This window comes from Herpailurus yagouaroundi, unplaced genomic scaffold, assembly GCF_014898765.1.
Source record: "Herpailurus yagouaroundi ecotype Mexico unplaced genomic scaffold, PumYag 217, whole genome shotgun sequence".
NCBI lineage: Eukaryota > Metazoa > Chordata > Mammalia > Carnivora > Felidae > Herpailurus > Herpailurus yagouaroundi.
The window spans coordinates 6,441,310-6,459,562 of NW_024412448.1; the positions used below are offsets into that span (position 1 = coordinate 6,441,310).

The following is an 18,253-nucleotide window of genomic DNA, read 5'->3' on the forward strand; positions in this document are numbered from 1 at the left end:
CCTTCCTTCCTTCCTTCCTTCCTTCCTTCCTTCCTTCCTTCCTTCCTCTCTGTCTCCCCCTCCCTACTCCCCCTTCCTTCCTGAGAAGCAGGAAGCTGCATTGTAAAAACTGACCAGGGAAAGCTGCGGTGCCAGTCAAGAGTTGCTGCTGTCGTAACCTACTTTGGAAGGTGTGTCTGCATCCGGCGAGAGCGGCACTAAGACACCCGTGTTCTCTTACGAAGGGTGAACACTCTGGCTGTGTCACTCGGCTTCGTCTTCTTTGTTCCTTGCTGGGACTTCCCTGCATCCCTGGGGCTTGTCCTCTTTTGCCCTCTGGGTCTGAGGTCACACTGAGCCTCCGGGTTTTCCGTGGCGCTAAGGGTGGGTGCGTCTTGTGGGCAGGCGGACTCCGGGGCCGTGGGCTCCCCATCGCCCATCCGGACATTCCCTGGGCTGTAGGCCGCCAGCTGGCAGAGGGCCACGGCCGCTGTCTGCTTCTGCTCATCACTGCTGTCCAGCGCTCTTGCGTCCTGGGCCTTCACAGCGGGCGTTGTTGGTGGCGCCTCCATGGCATCAGGGCTGCTTTGGTTCGTCTGGGTGTGTTCTGGCCCATCTTTGGAAGTTTCCGTGTCAGTGTTTTGAGCAGCGGTGCTGGCAGGTTCTGCCTCTTGCGGTGGGCTGTGGAAGGGAGGTCTCGGAGTCAGGGCGTTACAGGGGTCCTTCACCGAGAGGTTGAGAGGCATGTCCTGCACCTCCGCAAAGTCCTTGTACACGGGGCTGTGAGTGGCTGGTCTGGCCTCTGGTTTCTTGGAGAGGTTCAGCGGGGCTGTCCTGGAGCCATCTTCTGGGCTGGAAGGTGTGGCCTCTGGGTCGTGAGATGCGCTTCTGGTCTCGCCTGGAGCATCGCCGTTCGTGGCATCAAGGCTGAAAGAGGTAAAGAGAGGCCTTAATAGGACCCTTGCTTAAAAAAGCTACTGTCTAAAAAGCATTTTGAGCAAGCATGAGCTTGGCTAATGGAGCACAATCAGAGATATGTTTTGGAAATCTCGAAATGAAATTTTCTTACCTTTTTGGGGACTCTTCTCTGTTTTCCAGAGCCTGGGAATTTGGGTGCTCTGTGCTTTTCTTGACAGGCTTGAAGGCTGTGAGGCTGTGTTCAGGCTGATGGAGCCTTCCCAGGGTGCTGGCAGCTGGCTTGTCCGAGAGGCCGCACAGCCCGGCACACGGCTGACTTGTCTGCGTGAAGTTGGTGGGACTTGGCCTTCCCGGGGAGCCTGTGGCTGCGCTGCCCGCGCGAGGGCTCATTTTGGTTCCCTCTGTGTCCCTCTGCCCATCTTGGGAGGGGTCTTTCGCCTCGGGAGTTGGGCTCCCCTTCTCAAACTCTGTGTTTTTTTTGTGGGTGTTGGAAGGACTTGACTTGGACGGACTCAGGGCCGGGTAGAGCAGGGCGGTTTCTTCCAGTAGGTGAGAGCTGTGATCTCTGGAAATGCCCGTGACAGGTGGGAGTCTGAGCCCGTAGGAGGAGAATGCAGACTCTGGTCTGTAAAATCCATAAGGAATTGGCAGGTTGGAGTGATACTGCTGGAAGAACCTGTAATGGTCATATGCCGAGGGGGGGTTCCAGTGCTTGGGGACCGGCCCCGGGGGAGGCAGCAAGTGCCTCTGGTCTTGGGCCCCGTAGACGGACAGCAGGGGGGCATCACACTCAGGTGAGTTCCCAGCAAGTAGGTAGGGTGAGTAGATGGTGGCCAGTCCGTGCTCTGTGTAAAAGTGTGGCTGGTAGTCTGGGACTGCGGGGTGCACGTACGGGGAAATGGCACTAAACCCCTTTGTAGACGGGATTTTGTGTGGGAACTCTGGTGGGAGGAAAGGCGCGCCAGCTTTCCACGGATGACCAGGAGCATGGAACGCAGACTTGGTGTGGAAGGAGGTGGCTTTGGCCGTGGGGCCGGGCAGGGCCGGCAGTGCAGGAGCCTCAGCGTGCTCTGGCCCTTTGAGTCTGTGCTCTCCCACTGGGACAAAGGCTGAAGGCCGCACGATGCCTTCCGGAACGGGCTGGGTGCCCCTGGTGGCTTCCGGAGCTGGACTCAGGGGTGCTGCTTCCTCGTGGAGAGCAGACTTCTGTCCTGGGCACCTGTGGGGCCCACGTATGTGCAGTTCCACGTTTTCCTTGGCATCGTCCTTGGCCAGGCTTTGCTGAAGCTTGGTGTCAAAGTGTGGGAGCCCATTGGCAACGGGCTTGGCAGAGGCGGGTTTTGCTGCCGTGTCTGGCTGATTTGTCTGCTTGGGGTCCAGAGAGTTGGATTTGGGGCACTTGGGGACGCGGTCCTGCTCTGACACTAAAGTGATGGAGTTTTTGCAGAGACCATACTTCATGTGGTTGAAAAGGTGTGACTTTTCATTGCAAGTGAAAGGGCACTGGAAACACTTATACTTGAAGGGTTTTCCTGGAGGTCTCGGGATGTAATGCGGCTTTTTTGGTTTTCGCTCTTTGAGAAGACTCATGTTCCTTCTTGTGGTGTGGGTGCTGGTCCCCTCGCTGGTCCGGTCGCTGCCGGCTCCTGTGCGATTATGATCTGGCGGCGGCGGCGGCGGCGGCTGCTGCTGCTTCTCCTTGGCTTTCTTTCCAGGTGCTTCTATTTGCAGCCTCCTCCATGTGCTGTGGGTCTGACGGGGGAGGTCTCGCTCATTGGGGTGGGGGCTGCAACGGAGGAGCAGAGCCTTAGCCTCACAGTAGGTCACCTGAAGGTATGGACGGGTCACCACCCTTGTCAGTGTGAGGACGAGACGAGCACCAGCTGCCCGCTACTTGTAACCTGGCCGCCAGCCCCCCACTCTGTTCCTGTTTGCTCAAGTCTAACCTGAAAGAGCTGGCCTGGGGCCAGGAGTGCGGTGTGTTAGTGTCGGCTCTGAGAACACCTGTAATTCTGTGAGTTTTGGGAATCTTTGTCCTGTGACCTGAGGCCTTGGATGCCAAGGAGGTTGTAGACCGAGGCCAAGTGACCGTTGGGACCCCCTCCCCCATCCACGTTTGTGCCATCTGTGGTGCGCTGACCGAGACCACAGGGGCCTGGCCTGTGTGTGGCTCCTTGGCCGTTCTGTCCTGTCTAATCATGTAGCGTTCTATGTGTGGAACTTAGGAAGGAAGGAAAGAAGAATATTTAAATATGCAGTCCCACTCTACTGCTTCCAAAATCAAATGAACAGTCCGCTTTATTGGTGAGTAGCATTTATGCTGTCTCACATACAAATGTAAATGCTGTCTTTATGCTGACTCAGATGGTTCTAAGATGCCATCAAGGTGAGTTTCTGAGCTGTGTGAGTGACCGAATGTTCTCCTTCACCGCCCTGTTATCACCGCCCACCTCGTGAGCAGCGTGGAGTAAGTTCTTGCCCCATCCCTGCCTGCCGTGTGGACAGCTGAGAACACTTCCAGCCCAGGGCGCTTGCCTGCCTTTCCTGGCCTTACCTCCCAATGGCGGTGCCTGTGTGAGAGGATTGTGGTAGCACACCATCCCAGCCTTTACCCTTTAGGAAGTGGGCCTTGGCCCATTCTTGGCAAAGTCTGTGGCACGTGATGGGCATGGATACGGTGGCCAGTGGGGGCCGTCACCTGCCCTAGGCCCTGGCGGGGGCTGCAGGCGTCCCTGGCCTTCTGTACCTTCCCTGAGTGCCCTCCTCTCCCCCCTGACCCTTACTCTCCCAGGCTTACCTAGAGGCCTCAGCCCGCCTTCCTTCACAGGCTGCTCCCCACACCCCTGGGGCCCTCTCGGCCTCAGAACCCGAAACTGAGGACAAGGACACGAGGTCTGGGGGGATCTTGCAGGGCCCCAGTGGTGCAGCAAGGTGCCCCAGACCAGCCCATGGTGTGACTGTGTCTAGGAGCAAGCGTGTGGGTGGGGAGGCTGGAGGGCAGCGGGAGGGGTCAGGGCCCGCTGTTCCACGTAAGACCCGCAGCTTCTAAATGTTTTCAGACAGCTTCAAAATAAAGTTAAAAAGGAAGGAAATGATTTGGGAAAACTGTTTTCAGGGGCAGTTTTGCTAATGAGCAGCTAAGGTCGGTCCTAAGCCTTGTGAGATTTCGTGGATAAAGCATCCCTTTCTAGACATTGGGGTGGCGAGAACATTCAGCTGGAAAGCAGCCTTTTAAAAGTAGAGAAATACATATGGGAAATTGAAGAGACTTGTTTTCACAAAATAAAATGTAGTTTCTCTGCAATGCCTTTCCTTGCCGTCCCACACACTGTGATGAGGTAATCGGCAGTGTCAGGATCGCGGAGGCAGGTGTAGTTGGGTTTTCACTTGGATACTGTACATTTCTGAGAAAGCTCGCTCCGATTTTATTCTCCGCAAACTGGTTTCGCTACTCATTTATTCCTATTCCTTAAAAACACAAAGAAGCACCCCCCCCCCCCCCGGGAAACTGCCTCTGTTAACCTGCTTTGTCATCATTCAGTGCTTTCAAAGCTGTGTATTTACTAAGAAGTGGTTTCTGCCGATGCCTGTGGCCCTTCTCTTGTGAGGAGTTTCTGGAGAGCAAGAGTGGCGAGGCACGTATTTTGGGTGAGAAACGAGATTTTTGGCTGCCCCGTGACCGTGACCGGGGAGAGGGAGGTCCCACACTGGCTCACTCTGCCCCCGACCTCCCCTTCCACGGTGCGGCTGCAGGAGCCGAGCCTGTTAAACATGTAAGCATAGCTTTATGTCTTTCTAACTTTCCCTCTTATTAAAGGGAAAAACGTGAAGTAACTCTTTATGAGTTCAGTCCATACCTTGGGGGGAAGGTACGCTCTGGGCTATAAAAGCACAATTTCCTTGCCGCCCGTCAGGAAGCGATTCCGGCCAACCTGGGCCAGCTAGATAAGTCAGCGGGCGTGTGCCGGCACGTCTCCCCGTGCTCCCTGGTTCTGAAGGCGTGAGAACCTCTGCAAGTCAGGTTCCCATGATTGTATAGGATGTGTTATGGCAAAGATCCGAAAAGTGATTTCATCACTAGCTGGAAGCATCATGATCAAAATGATGACAGTTGCAAAAACTTTATCAAGTGTGAGCCCAGAGTCTAGTGATGCCCAGAGTGGACACACATACAGCCCCCTGGCATCCAGAACCCGGGAGCTCAGATGAAGGAAAAATTCCCTCAGGATTTAAGAGAATGATTCAGATGCACTATATAACGATGTGTTAGTTTCAGAAGCAGTGTTATTTAACGCTGCTCATACTTTCGGGCAAACCTATAGATAAATCTGTGTTAAAGGTTATCAAACGTTTATAAGAGGCAAATTATATTTAAGTTATCCTAGTGTTACCCAGAAGAATAATTTAGGTAATAATTCCTTTTATGCTAATATTAATTAATATGTACTTTTTTCCGTCAAGTGATGTCATGTCTAAAGTTCTGGTCTGAATTTTTGTTCTTTGTTCGGTTAGCGTACAAGGACAGTAACCAGGTTCTCCGGGGATCATGCTGGTGCCCCGGGAAGTGAGGGTATTCCGGGGCTGACCTGTGGGAACGGAAACCTGGGATGGAGTCCCAGGTGCAGTTGTGTCCCTAACTTTGGGTAAACTGACCTCTCAGGGTTGCACAATTTGCTAATTAAAACAAGGGCACACAGCTGCCTCCTAGGCTGACAGAGACGGGCGTATTCACTTGGCCATAAAAACGCGGTAACGTCAGAGAAATAAGTGGGTTAAAACTGAGGCTATTGAAAGCTTTCGAAGGGGACAGCCTGTAGAATGAGGTCAGTCTGAGAGTTCTGGCCCGGTGAGGTGCACCAAGGTGCAGCGACTCCACCTGACTGCCCGGGACCTCATTGGTCTTGCCCTCTGTAGGGACACCGTTTGTGACCGCCTCTGCCAGGCCAGTTTCTATCCGCTGGGCTTGGTGCTGCTGGCAGCTGCTGGTGTTAAATATTCCGAAAAAGGGTATTGTTGCCAAAACAACACAATCCAGAACTTTAACTGTTAGTAGTAAGTTTGGATTTGCATTGGGAAGTGAGGTTTTTCTGAATGTGCTGAGGGGTGTTTCCCATACGCTTTTCCTGGGGATGGCTTGTGCCTTTCTCAGTTAATTCATAGCTGGGGAACTGCTCATAATGCAAGACCCCTTGGATTTGATTTTCCTTAGCTGCAGTGTTAGCACCTTTTGAAGCCCAGATGTTAGCCTGGTCCTGAAAGGTTTATGTGTCACAATGCTGTTTACTCTCGACCAGCAGGAAGTGCCGGGAGCTGCCTCCTCACGCACCTTGCCTCCGGTCAGGGTCAGAGTGGCTGTCACTTAGATGTCGTCTGTCCTCTGCCACCTCCCTCTCCGAATCCTCTTGACCATGCGGCCCCTGCACACAGTGTCCACACTGAGGGGGAGAGACCATGGGGGTGGTGACATAAAGTCACACAAGGGGCCCGGCGTGAACATTGAGAGGTTTTTCCCATTTAAAAATGTCCCTTTTGTAACCTCAAGTATTTTAAACATCTGCTTGTGTCTAGCTGATGTACTTCTTAGCCTGGAAGGTGCCGCAAGCTGGCTCTGGCCTCCGCATCTCTCCTCCCGCAGGGCCCCTGCTCGCAGGCCCGCCGGGTGTCTGGGCCGAGCTGCCCACACAGCACTTTGAGCAGCCTGTGGTTTCGGTTGGCCACAGGGTTTTGTTTGCTTGTTTTTGAAGTACTAAATTGCCAATGCCCCGTCTCTCCATAGGTTCCTAAGTGTGGACAGTTAATGTCCTTGCCAGTTGTTAGGATGATGGTGAGTGGCTGGCACGTTTGAAAAGTTTCTAAGGAGTTAGAAATCCAAAAAAGAGACAAGAGAAAAAGATTTTTTTTTTTTGAACTTTGATAGGACACAAGAGAGGTAATTAGAGCTCAGCTTTATAGGACATTGCTGTGATGGGCTGGGTAACTATGCTTGTCGCGCATGTTAACCTATGAACTGAAATAATGCTGTAATGGTCCCTTGGGTGCTGTCCGGCTGTCTGGCAGGGAGCCTCGTTAGGTAGAGCGTTTTGAAGGGCATGCTATAATTACAATATTGTGATGTGGCGTTATTGCATAACCCAAGGACACGCCATTGTCGCCTACCCACTGGGGTGTCGCAAGAACGAGATTTGTGAGTTTTACTCCAATTGAGCTTTTCCAGTGATTAACCGCCACTCCCTCCCAGTCTCTTGGTTCTTTAAAATGAAGGATAAACTTCAGGTTAACCATGACCTGGGAGAGAGACGGTTTTCTAGAATGTAGTCAGGAAGAATGATCTGGAAAACCAACCAGGGCTCTTTGAAGTTTCAGCCAGAGATCCCGACTTCACAGACGTCTGCCCTTACCAGTAATGTACACAGCTTTAACGCTGGACAGCCTGTCACCAGAGCCGGTCCCCTCAACGTGCCCGCCTTCTTTATCCTTAAAAATACCAGGTTAAAGCTTTGGGAGGAGTTTGTTAATGCAAAATAAAGATCATAAACGTAGACAGACTTTGCTTACATGAAGTCTGACTTTGGTCAGACCTGGCCATTTGGTCAGTAATTGTTCTCATAGCTGGTTTATGAGAAACTTTATAAGGGGGGAAAAAACTCCTTTTTGTATATTTAGGGATCCTCTTTGGTTAACTTTTGTTCTTTCAGCTTTGGTAAGCATATGTCCAAACAGTACTTATTTTAAACTTGAAAAGGTCTTAAAGTTAAACTGTAAGTTCAGCAGTTTTCTAAACATGTATATGTGTATGTTTACATTTGTATATATATGATGTTTTAATGTTGAAATTTATTGTAGTTTATTTTTAAGGTGAGGAACAAAGAAGCACTTACTACATACATTTGAGTTTTAGTTTAAATTTTATGTAGAAATGAGGTCTTAATTTCTAAATAAACTTGTTTGTATTCTTAGAATAAAGTGTAAGCGTTATTAAAAGTTTTGTAATTATGGTCTCCTTTCCAGCGATGCACCTGCTGGGTCCTGAGTAATCCGCAGAGAATAGAGCAAGGCAGAGCCGGCACCGGGCAGGTGGTTCCCTGAGCCAGATGTTAGTTCAAGATACGTTCTGAGAGTAGTTTTGAAAGGAAAGTTGAATTTGAGAAGAAATGGGTACTTACCGGAGCCAGGCAGTGCTGGGAGCGGTCGGGTCAGGAGCCGTGGCTGACGGTGCCCGAGAGCAGGACCTGTTCTCACGCTCGCTCGCCGGCTGAAACTGGAGCCGGCTGTCCCAGTGGGAGGGGTTTAAGTGTAGGAGTCGAGCCCTCGGGGCGTAGAGATGCACCTGATATTCCTCCCGCCCGCAGCTACGATTCATGTGTTTGCACCCACCTAGCTGCTTAGGAGCAGCGTCACCAATGGGCTGGCACTCTGAGCGCCACTTCTGAGCCTCTTGAAAGCTCCCTGATTCGGTCTTGAGAGTGCCCTTTTTGTGCTGCCTGGACGCTCCTGGGCTGCAGGGTTCTATGTGTTCGCAGTCAGGATAGACACTGGTGGTGTGTCGGTGGGGCTCTGACCAGTGTGTGATGGTGTAACAAAGACACCGTGTGGGGGACCTTCTTCCGTGCCCGGGTGTATGTAGTAGCAGCAGGCAGACCCCGAGAGTTAGTCATAAGTACATCTCCCCGAGGAGGCCATGCTTGCGGGATCCTTGCCCCCAAAGGTCTGAGCGAGCTTTTTCTCCCGTTGCCGTTCTCTCTCCCTTGTGCCTGGGAGTCAGCCTGCTGCCCTCCCCGTTGGGCGGGGGGCGGGGGGACCTCAGCCGCCTCGCCACAGGGGCCTGTCGCCGCATGCCCGGGACGGGCACCGGGCTCTGGGCTCGCTGCAGGGCTGCTGCCGGGACGTGGCTCTGCTCCTCCCGCTGCCCCCGTTCTGATAACTAACGCAGAGTCTGTGTCTCCCTCCCTGCTTAGGTTGCTTGCTGCTCAGTCTGTGGCTGTTACTGAGGCGGGAACGAGGTGTTGGTTTGGGGACAGAAAAGGGAGGTGGTGCCAGCTGGGGTCACGCATGGCACGTCTGGCACCATGGTTGGGGTCGGGCTTGCCAGGCCTGATGCTGTGGTTTTTTGTTTTAATTTTAATTTAAGGCTTAAGATTTTACTTGGCTTTACCTTTGTATTGTGTTCTTTAAAAAAAAAAAAAGTTTTTAGTTATTTTTGTCCAAATTAGACATCCATAAAACTTAAAGTTCTATAAAAAATAGTTCTATAGATGTCATCATGAAACAGTAATTCATTGCTGTTCCTCTTACCTATGGCTGGGTGGCGAGGAACCCCAAAACTTGGAGGCATAAAGAACCGCCATTTTATTACCTCTCATGATGGTGGGTCAGGAGTGCGGGCCTGCCTCCGAGGGTATGGCAGGCCCCACTGGTGGGGCCCTGGTGGTATTGAGCTGGACTGGAGGGTCCACCTCATGTCCCCAAGGGCACGGCCCAGCTGTCTTCTCCATGTGGTCTCACTTCGGAGTCCTCCCCAGGAGGGTGGTTGGTGAGGCACCTCCCATGTCCTGCTTCACCTGTCCAGACTTGAGGGGAGGGCAGCAAGCCCGTGTCTCAGTGGGACAGTCAGATGGCTGTCCCTCCCATCTCTGTCCAGAAGCAGCACTGGGACCTTTTCTTAGCTGAGTATTTTGGTGTTTGCCTCCTTGATCCCAAATAACATTACTCTGTTGCTACTTGTGTTCCCTCCACCTAGGTCTTACTCCCAGTTTTGGGTGTTGTCTGCTGACTTTCCTTTGTGGAAAGTGAGAGTTTTGCTGTCTGCTCTGCCCCCATGCTTGCCTCCCCGTCATCCCGAGGTCGCCTTTCCCTCTCTCCTGTATCGAAAGCCTGCTTCCTGGATCTTGTGTCTTCTCTCTTGGGTTGATCCTTTGTGTTGATAGGAGGCACATCCTGTCTGTAGGTTCCTGAGAAAAAGAGTGCAGGAGAGGTGGACTTGTGGAGACCTTGAATGGTTGATAGTGTCTTTATTCTTCATGGTTGATAGTCTGGCTGGGGATAGAACCCCGGGCCAGAGATGTTCACCCCCGGGTTAGAAAGGGCTCTCCTCTGCATGTAGCTTTCGGGACTGCTGTGCAGAAGTGCCTGCTCGTTCTGATTTCCTGATTCTTTCCTCCAGAGTTTGAACATGAACGATTTCAAACAAACAGGTGAGTCATAAGAACCCGACACGCGGATCTTTGATGGATGTTTGACTATATTTGCTTCATCACAGAGGTCTGCCCTCCCACCGTCCCCCGCACCCCTCCAGCACCAGCCCCGCTGCACTGCAGAGTCCGCTGTGTTTGACCCCCAAACAAGTCAGCAAGCATGTCCTTAACTATTCGCCCACAGTTCCTCTTTTAAAGCCACTCCGCAGAGGGCACAGGTCTTCAGAGTTTTGAGAGGCATTTTCTCTGCCACGATCACCCCACCCAGCCTGAGGCAGCACTGGTGGGATTCTTCTGTTCCAGCCGAGTGTATCCTATCGTAGAATTTCACAGAGGCGGTCACTCCTGACCCTCCTATTCTCATTTCCCGAAACGTTCTCTGCCAGCCCTCTGGTGAGCGCTTCTTCAGTCTCCAGCGCCTCTTGTGTTCTCTGGCACAACTTCCATAGTGTCTGGTGAGTAGTTGCAGTGGCTTCTCTGGTTTCTCTGAGGGTCTTAATGATGGTTTGGGCGGGCGGTGGGCGATTCCCGCCCTCTCTGCACACCAGCCCATCCTTCACCTCTCTCCATGCCCGGAGAATTAACTGTGTCTTCAGTGGCCCTCATAGCACCCTGTGTTTTAGGCCCCCAGAGTTATCTCGGGCCTTTCAAGGATCCTGCGTGTAGACCAGACAGGTTCTGGGTTCCCACTTGTGCTCAGGCTTGGTTTCCAGCCTGCTGAGTGCCATCTGCATTGTGGCTTCCCTGCCTTCCTTGACCCTGTCGCTTACACCTTGAAAAGGGAAAGCAGTCTCTGTAGTTGCTAGTGGGATTCCAGCAGTTGTGTGTGTTCAGTCTCCTCCGTTACCCAGAAATCTTGTGGCTACGTTTCTGACTGAGGTCAAATCTTTGGGAAGAGCATGGGGGTGGTAGCTGGCAGGTACTGAGCATTCACTAGGTGTGAGGCCCTGCACTGGGCACTCTGCCTGCGTTAACGCCTTTAATCGCACCGACAACTCTGTGCAAGCAGTCAGCACAGAGAGGGTAAGTTATCCGGTTGAGGTCACCCAGCCTGAAGCGCGACAGAGCAGAGTCCTAGTGGACAGTGGAAGGGCTATCCAGTCAGGGGAGGAAATGCCTCCCTGTGAGGTGCTGTGGCTGGGAGCCGGCTCGGGGACCCACTCGGCACAGAAGTGCTCGGAACTTCAGTGGGGTGGCTGGCGGCCAGGCTCCCGGCCTCGCCGGGCCTTGATGGGTCTGAGCGTGGGGAGGGACTGGTGCCATGGCTGCGGCTGCTCTTATGGGGAGTGGGCATCACGGCTGGGCTCAGACAGGTGCTGCTGGGCCTCTGCTCAGCCACAGCATCAGGACTTCACCCTTGTGGGTGTGGGTCTCACTGTGCTGCTCGGAGGGTGAGGCGTGGTGAGGACGCAGCCGCTATGGCTCGGCTCCTGCTTGCCCCCCCCCCCCCCCCGCCTCTCGGCTTCAGGCAGCACGTTTTAACCGGGCACCGTCCCTGTCCCTGTCCCGTGTCCCTCCCACTCCCCATCCAGCAGCGCTCTCTGCATGTCTACACTCTGTGGGCAGTTATGTGACCTGGGCCTCAGTCATCCCTGCTGTAGGAAGGCGTGCGGGAGGCTGCTGCTCGTGGGCTGCTGTGGGATCCCTCGAGGTAGACAGGGCAGCCCACTGCCACTGCATGTGTCCTGCGGGAATGGCATGTGCCACAGGTAAAACCTCTCTGCTGGAGGAAACACATCATGTCTGTTTTTGACGTTGTGAGAAGTAGGAGATAGTTTTGATTTTTGCACTCCTCTCGGGGTGCTGTGTCTGGGGGAAAGGTAAAGGGAAAACACGAGCTCTGTGAAGGTGTGAGTCCATTTCTCTAATTTGGGTTGTTGTTGGAGGAAGTAAGTCCTGACCTGCTGCCAAGATGACATTTGTTAGATCTCAAGCTTAGCAAATGCTTCCTAATGTCCTGTCCTCGTGGCCCATCTCTGGGGAGGTCCTATGAGAAGGGGACCGGGGATGGTTCCTGGGCCGGAGCGCCTCACCGTGGGGGCTGCGTCTCAGGGCCTCAGGCTGGCAGGGCAGGATGCGGCCCCTCTGGGGGACCTGGTGGTGAGGCCGTGGGGGCCTTCCAGGCAGACTCCAGGCTCCTGCAGCCTTAGCTCTGCTGGCCCTGTGGGGTTGCCCATGGGCGCCCCTGTGGACAGGCACCTGCGGGACACTTGGGGGGCCCTCTGCCCCTCCTTTCAGGTCTCCTCTCTATGGGACTGATGTCTCCTCCCTTGCCGCCAGAGTCTCGGTGCTGGGGAGACTCTTTCCCTGCGTGGCTGAGTTCTGCTGCCAGCACCCCACCCCCACTTCTAGGTCTGTAGACTGAGGGGCAGGTCTGGCATCTTTCCTAAGCTCTCGTTGAGTGGCGGGGGTGGGGATCTCTGAAAGTCTGTCAGCCTGGGGTAGGACTCTAGGCCCTGCTGTCCTGCTCGGAAGCCACTGGCTAGGCCTGGACCCTGTCTTCTGGGATCAGGAACCCAGGAGAACGTTGTTGCTATTCGCGGATGCTCCTGGCCTGGCACCCTGGCCCAGGCCTGTGCGTGCCAGGATACGCCCCTGTGAGCTGAGCAGGTAGTGGGTGCGGGACCTTGCCAGGAGCCCAGCAGCCCTGAGGGTCCTTGCCTGCCCCAGGCGTGAAGACTTGGCTCCTCGAAGCTGAGTGCCGGGGAGCTCGGAGCGCACGCTGGCCGAGGCGAGGGCTCCTACTGTGATTGTCTTTTGCAGGCACTTGGTTTCTCGCTATAACAAATACTGACAACGTCAGTGCAGTTTTACTCTGTCCGACGGTTGGCTAATAGAGGAAACGAAAGTCAAGTTAGTTTGGCCATCTCATGACGTAGGCCAGGGCTGCTGGGAGTGTCGGGAAAGTTCTCTCGTCAGACTTCAATTTTCCTTTGATGAGTAAGTCTGAGGTGTGTAATCTCGAATTTTAAGTTGCTGCTTATTCTGGTAACCCCACGTTGGCTTTTATGGATCTGGGGCTACTTTGGCTTTGGAGGAGAGCACACAGGCCCCCTTTCCTGCCGGGCCGCCTGGCAAGTGGTGGGCAGTGCCCTCTGCCTGGGGCAGGGCCAGGGCCTGCTCCAGAGAGACGCTCAGCAGAGACGGCTGCCCGACCTCAGCTGCGGGGCACACAGCTCCCCAGGCTCCTCCCTTCCAGCGCCTTCCCCCGGCAGTGCGGGAAGCGGGATAGAAACGGATGTGGAATGATCCTGAGCCAGGGTGGAGGTGGGAGACACTTGTGCTCCTTTGGTTGATGGGGTCTCGGAGCCAGCACTGCGTGGCTCTGCCCTCTCCTCCTTCCTCCCCTGGTGTGACCCGTGCTGTGGCTTCCGTGTCTGCAGTGAAACTTGAAACCGTGGGCCGTGGGCTTGTTGTGTCGTGGGCCGGGAAACTGTGAACGTGGGCCAAGTTTTGAGGATCCGCACGGTTTTCTTCACCTCCTGCCCTCTCCCCACCCCGGCAGCGAGCAGTGTTTCACCACTCTCTGTGAGGCTCGTACAGGGGGCCAGGAGCAGGCGTGAGGCTCTTTACTGCCGTTGTCCAGCTGGCGTTCCCAGGCTTGCTTTTTGTGTGCTGGTCTCTGGGTGTGTTGACAGCCACATACGAAGTCTCGTAGTTCAGCTGAGCGGGGATGAGTAGAAAGAAACGGTTTCCTTTCCCTTTTTTCTCTCCTGCTACAAACGGTGACCGTGAACGACAGCAGACGAGTGAGGGAAGTGCTCCCAGGGTCTCGTGGTCTCTGCCTCTGTCCCACCCACATGTGCCCTGACTCCTGACCCTGTCACATGTGACCTCTCTGCCTGGGCTCGGCCCTCGTGGCCACGCCTCCTCTGGGCTGAGTCCTGAGTCGGTCCGGTTTCAAACGCGGCAGTGAGTCTTTTTCTCTTTTATTTCCAGACATTTGTTCGGACTCTTTTTTTTTTTTTTTTATGAGCTTCCCGCTCCTTCTCTCCGGCTTACACTCCTGCTTTTATGTCGCCAGTACAGCAAACCTGTGTTCCTGGTAGTGTCTGTCAGGACCTGTTGCCTCAGGTGCTTGGGCTCCTGGTGCTTTGTCGTATCTGCAGGCTTCCCTTGTGTGCTAGAGGATGAACATGAGGGTTTCTTCGTATTGGCTCGTTTTCAGCAGGCGAGCGCCGCTCCACACCCTGTGGGGTGTGGCACAGTTCCGTGCTGCTTCTCCAGGGCATCCTGGTGGACAGCCTGGATCGGGCTTTGTGCCTGTGCCTCAGCCTGGGCTTCCCCCACTCCAGGCAGTGTGCATGGACGGCCCAGGCTGGGGGCTTTGGTTTCTCAGAGAGGCCTCCCCGCCTCTTCCAGACCCCCCAGAAGGAACAGGCCCCCCCGTCAGCAGCCCGGCCAGTCCTTCCTTCCACCAGGAGTCCCTGTGTGAGAGGCCCTGGAGTTGCCAGGGTCTCCGTAGGCCCAAAGGCCCCCTGTCCTGAATCCACCAGTAAGGTTGGTACTATTCCCAGACACTCTGTACGGTGTCCTTGCCAGCAGTAACCAAAATAATAACAATTAGGGGAAGAATCAGTCTTCATCGGGCACTTGACTGTGTACTGGACATTGCTCTAAGCACTTAGCTGAGTTAAGAACCCCACATTCACCTTGGGGAACTGCAGTGTTCGGAGGACAAGATGAGAGGCTTGTCCAGAGCCACACAGGCTGCCCGCCTCCTGCTTCTTCATCCTCGCACTGTGACGCGAGCACTTCCTCTTGCAGGGCGCCACCGCCTGCTGCCGTGGTTTTGCATCGTGTTGGCTTAATGAAGCTGAGACCCTCTGCCGGAGTCCCCTTCCTGCTGGTTCTGTGAGAGGATGTGCGTGACTTGGAAAGCAGAGGCAAGGCAGTACCACGTGTGTGCCCGTGAGGCCGGTCCTGGGTGGTGCAGATGGCCACGTGGGTTAGGTGGTGGCCCTGCTCCCACAGGACCCTCTCCGTGGTCCTCTGGACCCGGGCTGGTTTGTGGGCAGCCTGCCCACACCTCCAGGCTCCACCGCTCCTCACTTGTGGTGTTCAGGCGTCCCTCCATCCTTGCTGCCCCTCCCCGTGCCCAGGTCCTGCTGACACACAGGCCCCACACAGAGGCAGAGGGAACAGGCGTGTGTAGACTGGTCACTCGGCCCCTGTAGCCACATCAGCTCTGATCGCTGCGTGAATTTGTACGTAACTTGGTGTTATCCTTGGCTGACCTGAGTAAATTGTGCTTAAAACTATGAAAAGTAGAACTTAGACTACAGGAATAAATGGACAAATCTGGTATGTTTCTAAGAGCTGAAAATCCTCTCTCATTTATCGGCAGGTCAGTTAGGAACCACAGTAGTGGGAAGCATGTCTGTGTGATTTGGACAACACAAATAACCAGCTTGATTCCCCGGATTTACACAGAGCTCTGCAGTCATGTCCCCCGGGGAGTACACAGCTCTTAGACACACAAGGAACACTTACCAATGTTGCACAGTTCCTGGATCATAAAACGAGTCTCAGGAAATCTCAAAGAAACTCTAGTGCACAGACAGCATTCTTTGACCACAAAACAGTGAAGTTAAAATTCAGATACAGAAGATTAAGGTTAGATGTGAATGTTTAGTTTTTAGATTTCTAAATAACACACAAAGAAGAAATCTCAATAGTAATTTTACAGTAGAAACTTAAAGATAGAAATGACAGTAAAGAAATTATTACATATCAAAACTTTCGAGATGCAGCTGCTGTGTGTTTGAAGGGGAGTTTAGAACCTTTGGCAGAGTTGTGAAAGTGTGGCCTGAGGCCTGGTCTGGCCTTGGCCTTGAGCCAAGAATAAGGTTCCCCCCCCTTTCTTTTTTTGAAGGGGAAGCTTTTTGTTTGTTTTTAGAGCGAGAGAGTGCAAGTTGGGGAGAGGGGCAGAAAGGGAGAGAGAGAGAATCCCAAGCAGGCTCCATGCTCTGCACAGAGCCTGACGAAGGAGATGAGATCATGACTTGAGCTGAAATCAGGAGTCAGACACTCAACTGACTGAGCCACCCAGGCGCCCCCTGGGTTTTCCTTTTTATTTTATTTTATTTTATTTTTTAATTTTTTTTTTTCAACGTTTATTTATTTTTGGGACAGAGAGAGACAGAGCATGAACGGGGGAGGGGCAGAGAGAGAGGGAGACACAACATCGGAAACAGGCTCCAGGCTCTGAGCCATCAGCCCAGAGCCTGACGTGCGGCTCAAACTCCCGGACCGCGAGATCGTGACCTGGCTGAAGTCGGACGCTTAACCGACTGCGCCACCCAGGCGCCCGTGGGTTTTCCTTTTTAGAAGAAACAAAGAAAGAGAGAGACAGAGACAGAGATGGCCTGTGGCCTCAGAGCTGGAATAGCCACGCTCTGGCTGACCCTGCCTAAAGTGCTCTGGCCAAAGGACTGGACGGGAGCAGGCAGCTGGGCAGTGCTGGAGATGCAGAGAGAAGGCAGGACCTTGCCGCTTGCTGAGGGGTGAGAAGCAGAGTGACCGGACCCTGTGAGACAGTGAGGCAGAGCCATGCTGTGTGCACCGTGGGGACTAGGAATGGTTGGTAAGAATACCTCTGCTGGTAAATTTGGTAGACAATCCTAGAGAAATACAGTTTATCGAAACTGACCCCAGTGGGGGTAGAAAGGTAACTTGTCTGTGCTTCACTACCCTTATTTAAAAATCTGGATGATGGGTACCCGCCTTTAGGGGGTCTTTTTAAATAGTTTTGTTGGGATATAACTTATCCATACTCTTCACCCATTCACAGCGTACACATGAGTGACATTTAGTCTGTCACCATCCATTGCCACCATCCATTCTAGAATTTTTTTCGCCTCAGAAAGAAGCCCCACACAACACTGATCTATTTCCTGTCTTTCTGGACGTGCCTGCTCTAGGTTTTTCTTGTACGTAGAGTTGTACTGTGTGTGGCCCTTTTAGTGAAAGACTGGCTCCTTTCACTCAGTCTGATGTTCTTTAGTGCTGAACACCGTCCCCTCGTTTGGTGTGTTTGTTTGCTCAGGCGGCCATGGCAGAATACCCAGACTGGGGTATATCTCTCAAGTCCTGGAGGCTGGAAACCTGGGATCAGGATGCTGGTGGGGCTGGTTCCTCCTGAGGCCTCTCCTCAGCTGGCAGACGGCCACCTTCTCCCCCCATTGTTCCATGGCCACCCTTCAGTCTGTGTGTCCCTGTCCTCATCTCTTCTTCTTGAGGACACCAGTCCTAATGGATTAGGTTCTGCTCATACAACCTAATCTAACCTTAATTACCTCTTTAAAGGCTTTGTCTCTAAATATGATCCCATCCTAAGATGCTGGGGGTGAGGACTTCAACTTACGAATTTTGGATGGGACAGTTCACACAGCAGATGGATGGACCACATTTTGTTTATCTGCATATCAGCTGGTGGACATTTGGGCTTTTCCACTGTTTGGCTGTTGTGACTAGTGCTGCCGTGAATATTTATGTGCAAATTTTTTTTTAATTAAAAAAACCTTTTTTTAAACGTTCATTCATTTTTGAGAGATAGAGAGTGTGAGTGGGGGAGGGACAGAGAGGGAAACAAAGAATCCAAAGCAGGCTCCAGGCTCTGAGCTGTTAGCACAGAGCCCAACACAAGGCTCGAACTGAAGAGCCGTGAATCATGACTTGAGCCGATATTGGACACTTAACCAACTGAGCCACACAGGTACCCCTTTAATTAAAAAAAAATAAAATAAAAAAAATTTTAAAACATTTATTTATTTTTGAGAGAGACAGAGCACGTGGGGGAGGGGCAGAGAGAGAGGGAGACACAGACTGTGAAACAGGCTCCGGGCTCTGATCTGTCAGCACAGAGCCCGACACAGGGCTCGAACTTCCAGACTGGGAAATCATGACCTAAGCTGAAGTTGGACACTTAACCAACTGAGCCCCCCAGGCCTTCTATTTTTTTTTTTTTTTTTTTAATTTTAAATGTTTATTTTTGAGAGACAGAGAGAGTGTGGGAGCAGGGGAGGGGCAGAGAGAGAGGGAGACACAGAATCCAAGGCAGGCTCCAGGCTCTGACCTGTCAGCACAGAGCCTGACGTGGGGCTTGAACCCACAAACTGTGAGATCATGACCTGAGTGAAAACAAGAGTCTGACATTTAACTGA

At 53.1% G+C, this 18,253-nt stretch overlaps 2 protein-coding genes across 3 annotated transcripts in view; one reads left to right on the forward strand and one right to left on the reverse strand.

Moving 5' to 3' along the window:
* TBCD (tubulin folding cofactor D) overlaps window positions 1-18,253 on the forward strand; it is a 160,181-nt gene that overhangs the window by 52,165 nt on the left and 89,763 nt on the right. The window lies entirely within an intron of this gene.
* On the reverse strand, window positions 110-8,215 carry ZNF750 (zinc finger protein 750). Its single transcript, XM_040456754.1, has 3 exons — window positions 8,061-8,215; window positions 1,049-2,683; window positions 110-906 (listed from the first exon to the last, which is right to left on the reverse strand). The coding sequence occupies exons 2-3, from the start codon at window positions 2,485-2,487 to the stop codon at window positions 198-200; spliced, it is 2,148 nt and encodes a 715-aa protein (XP_040312688.1). The 5' UTR covers window positions 2,488-2,683; window positions 8,061-8,215; the 3' UTR covers window positions 110-197.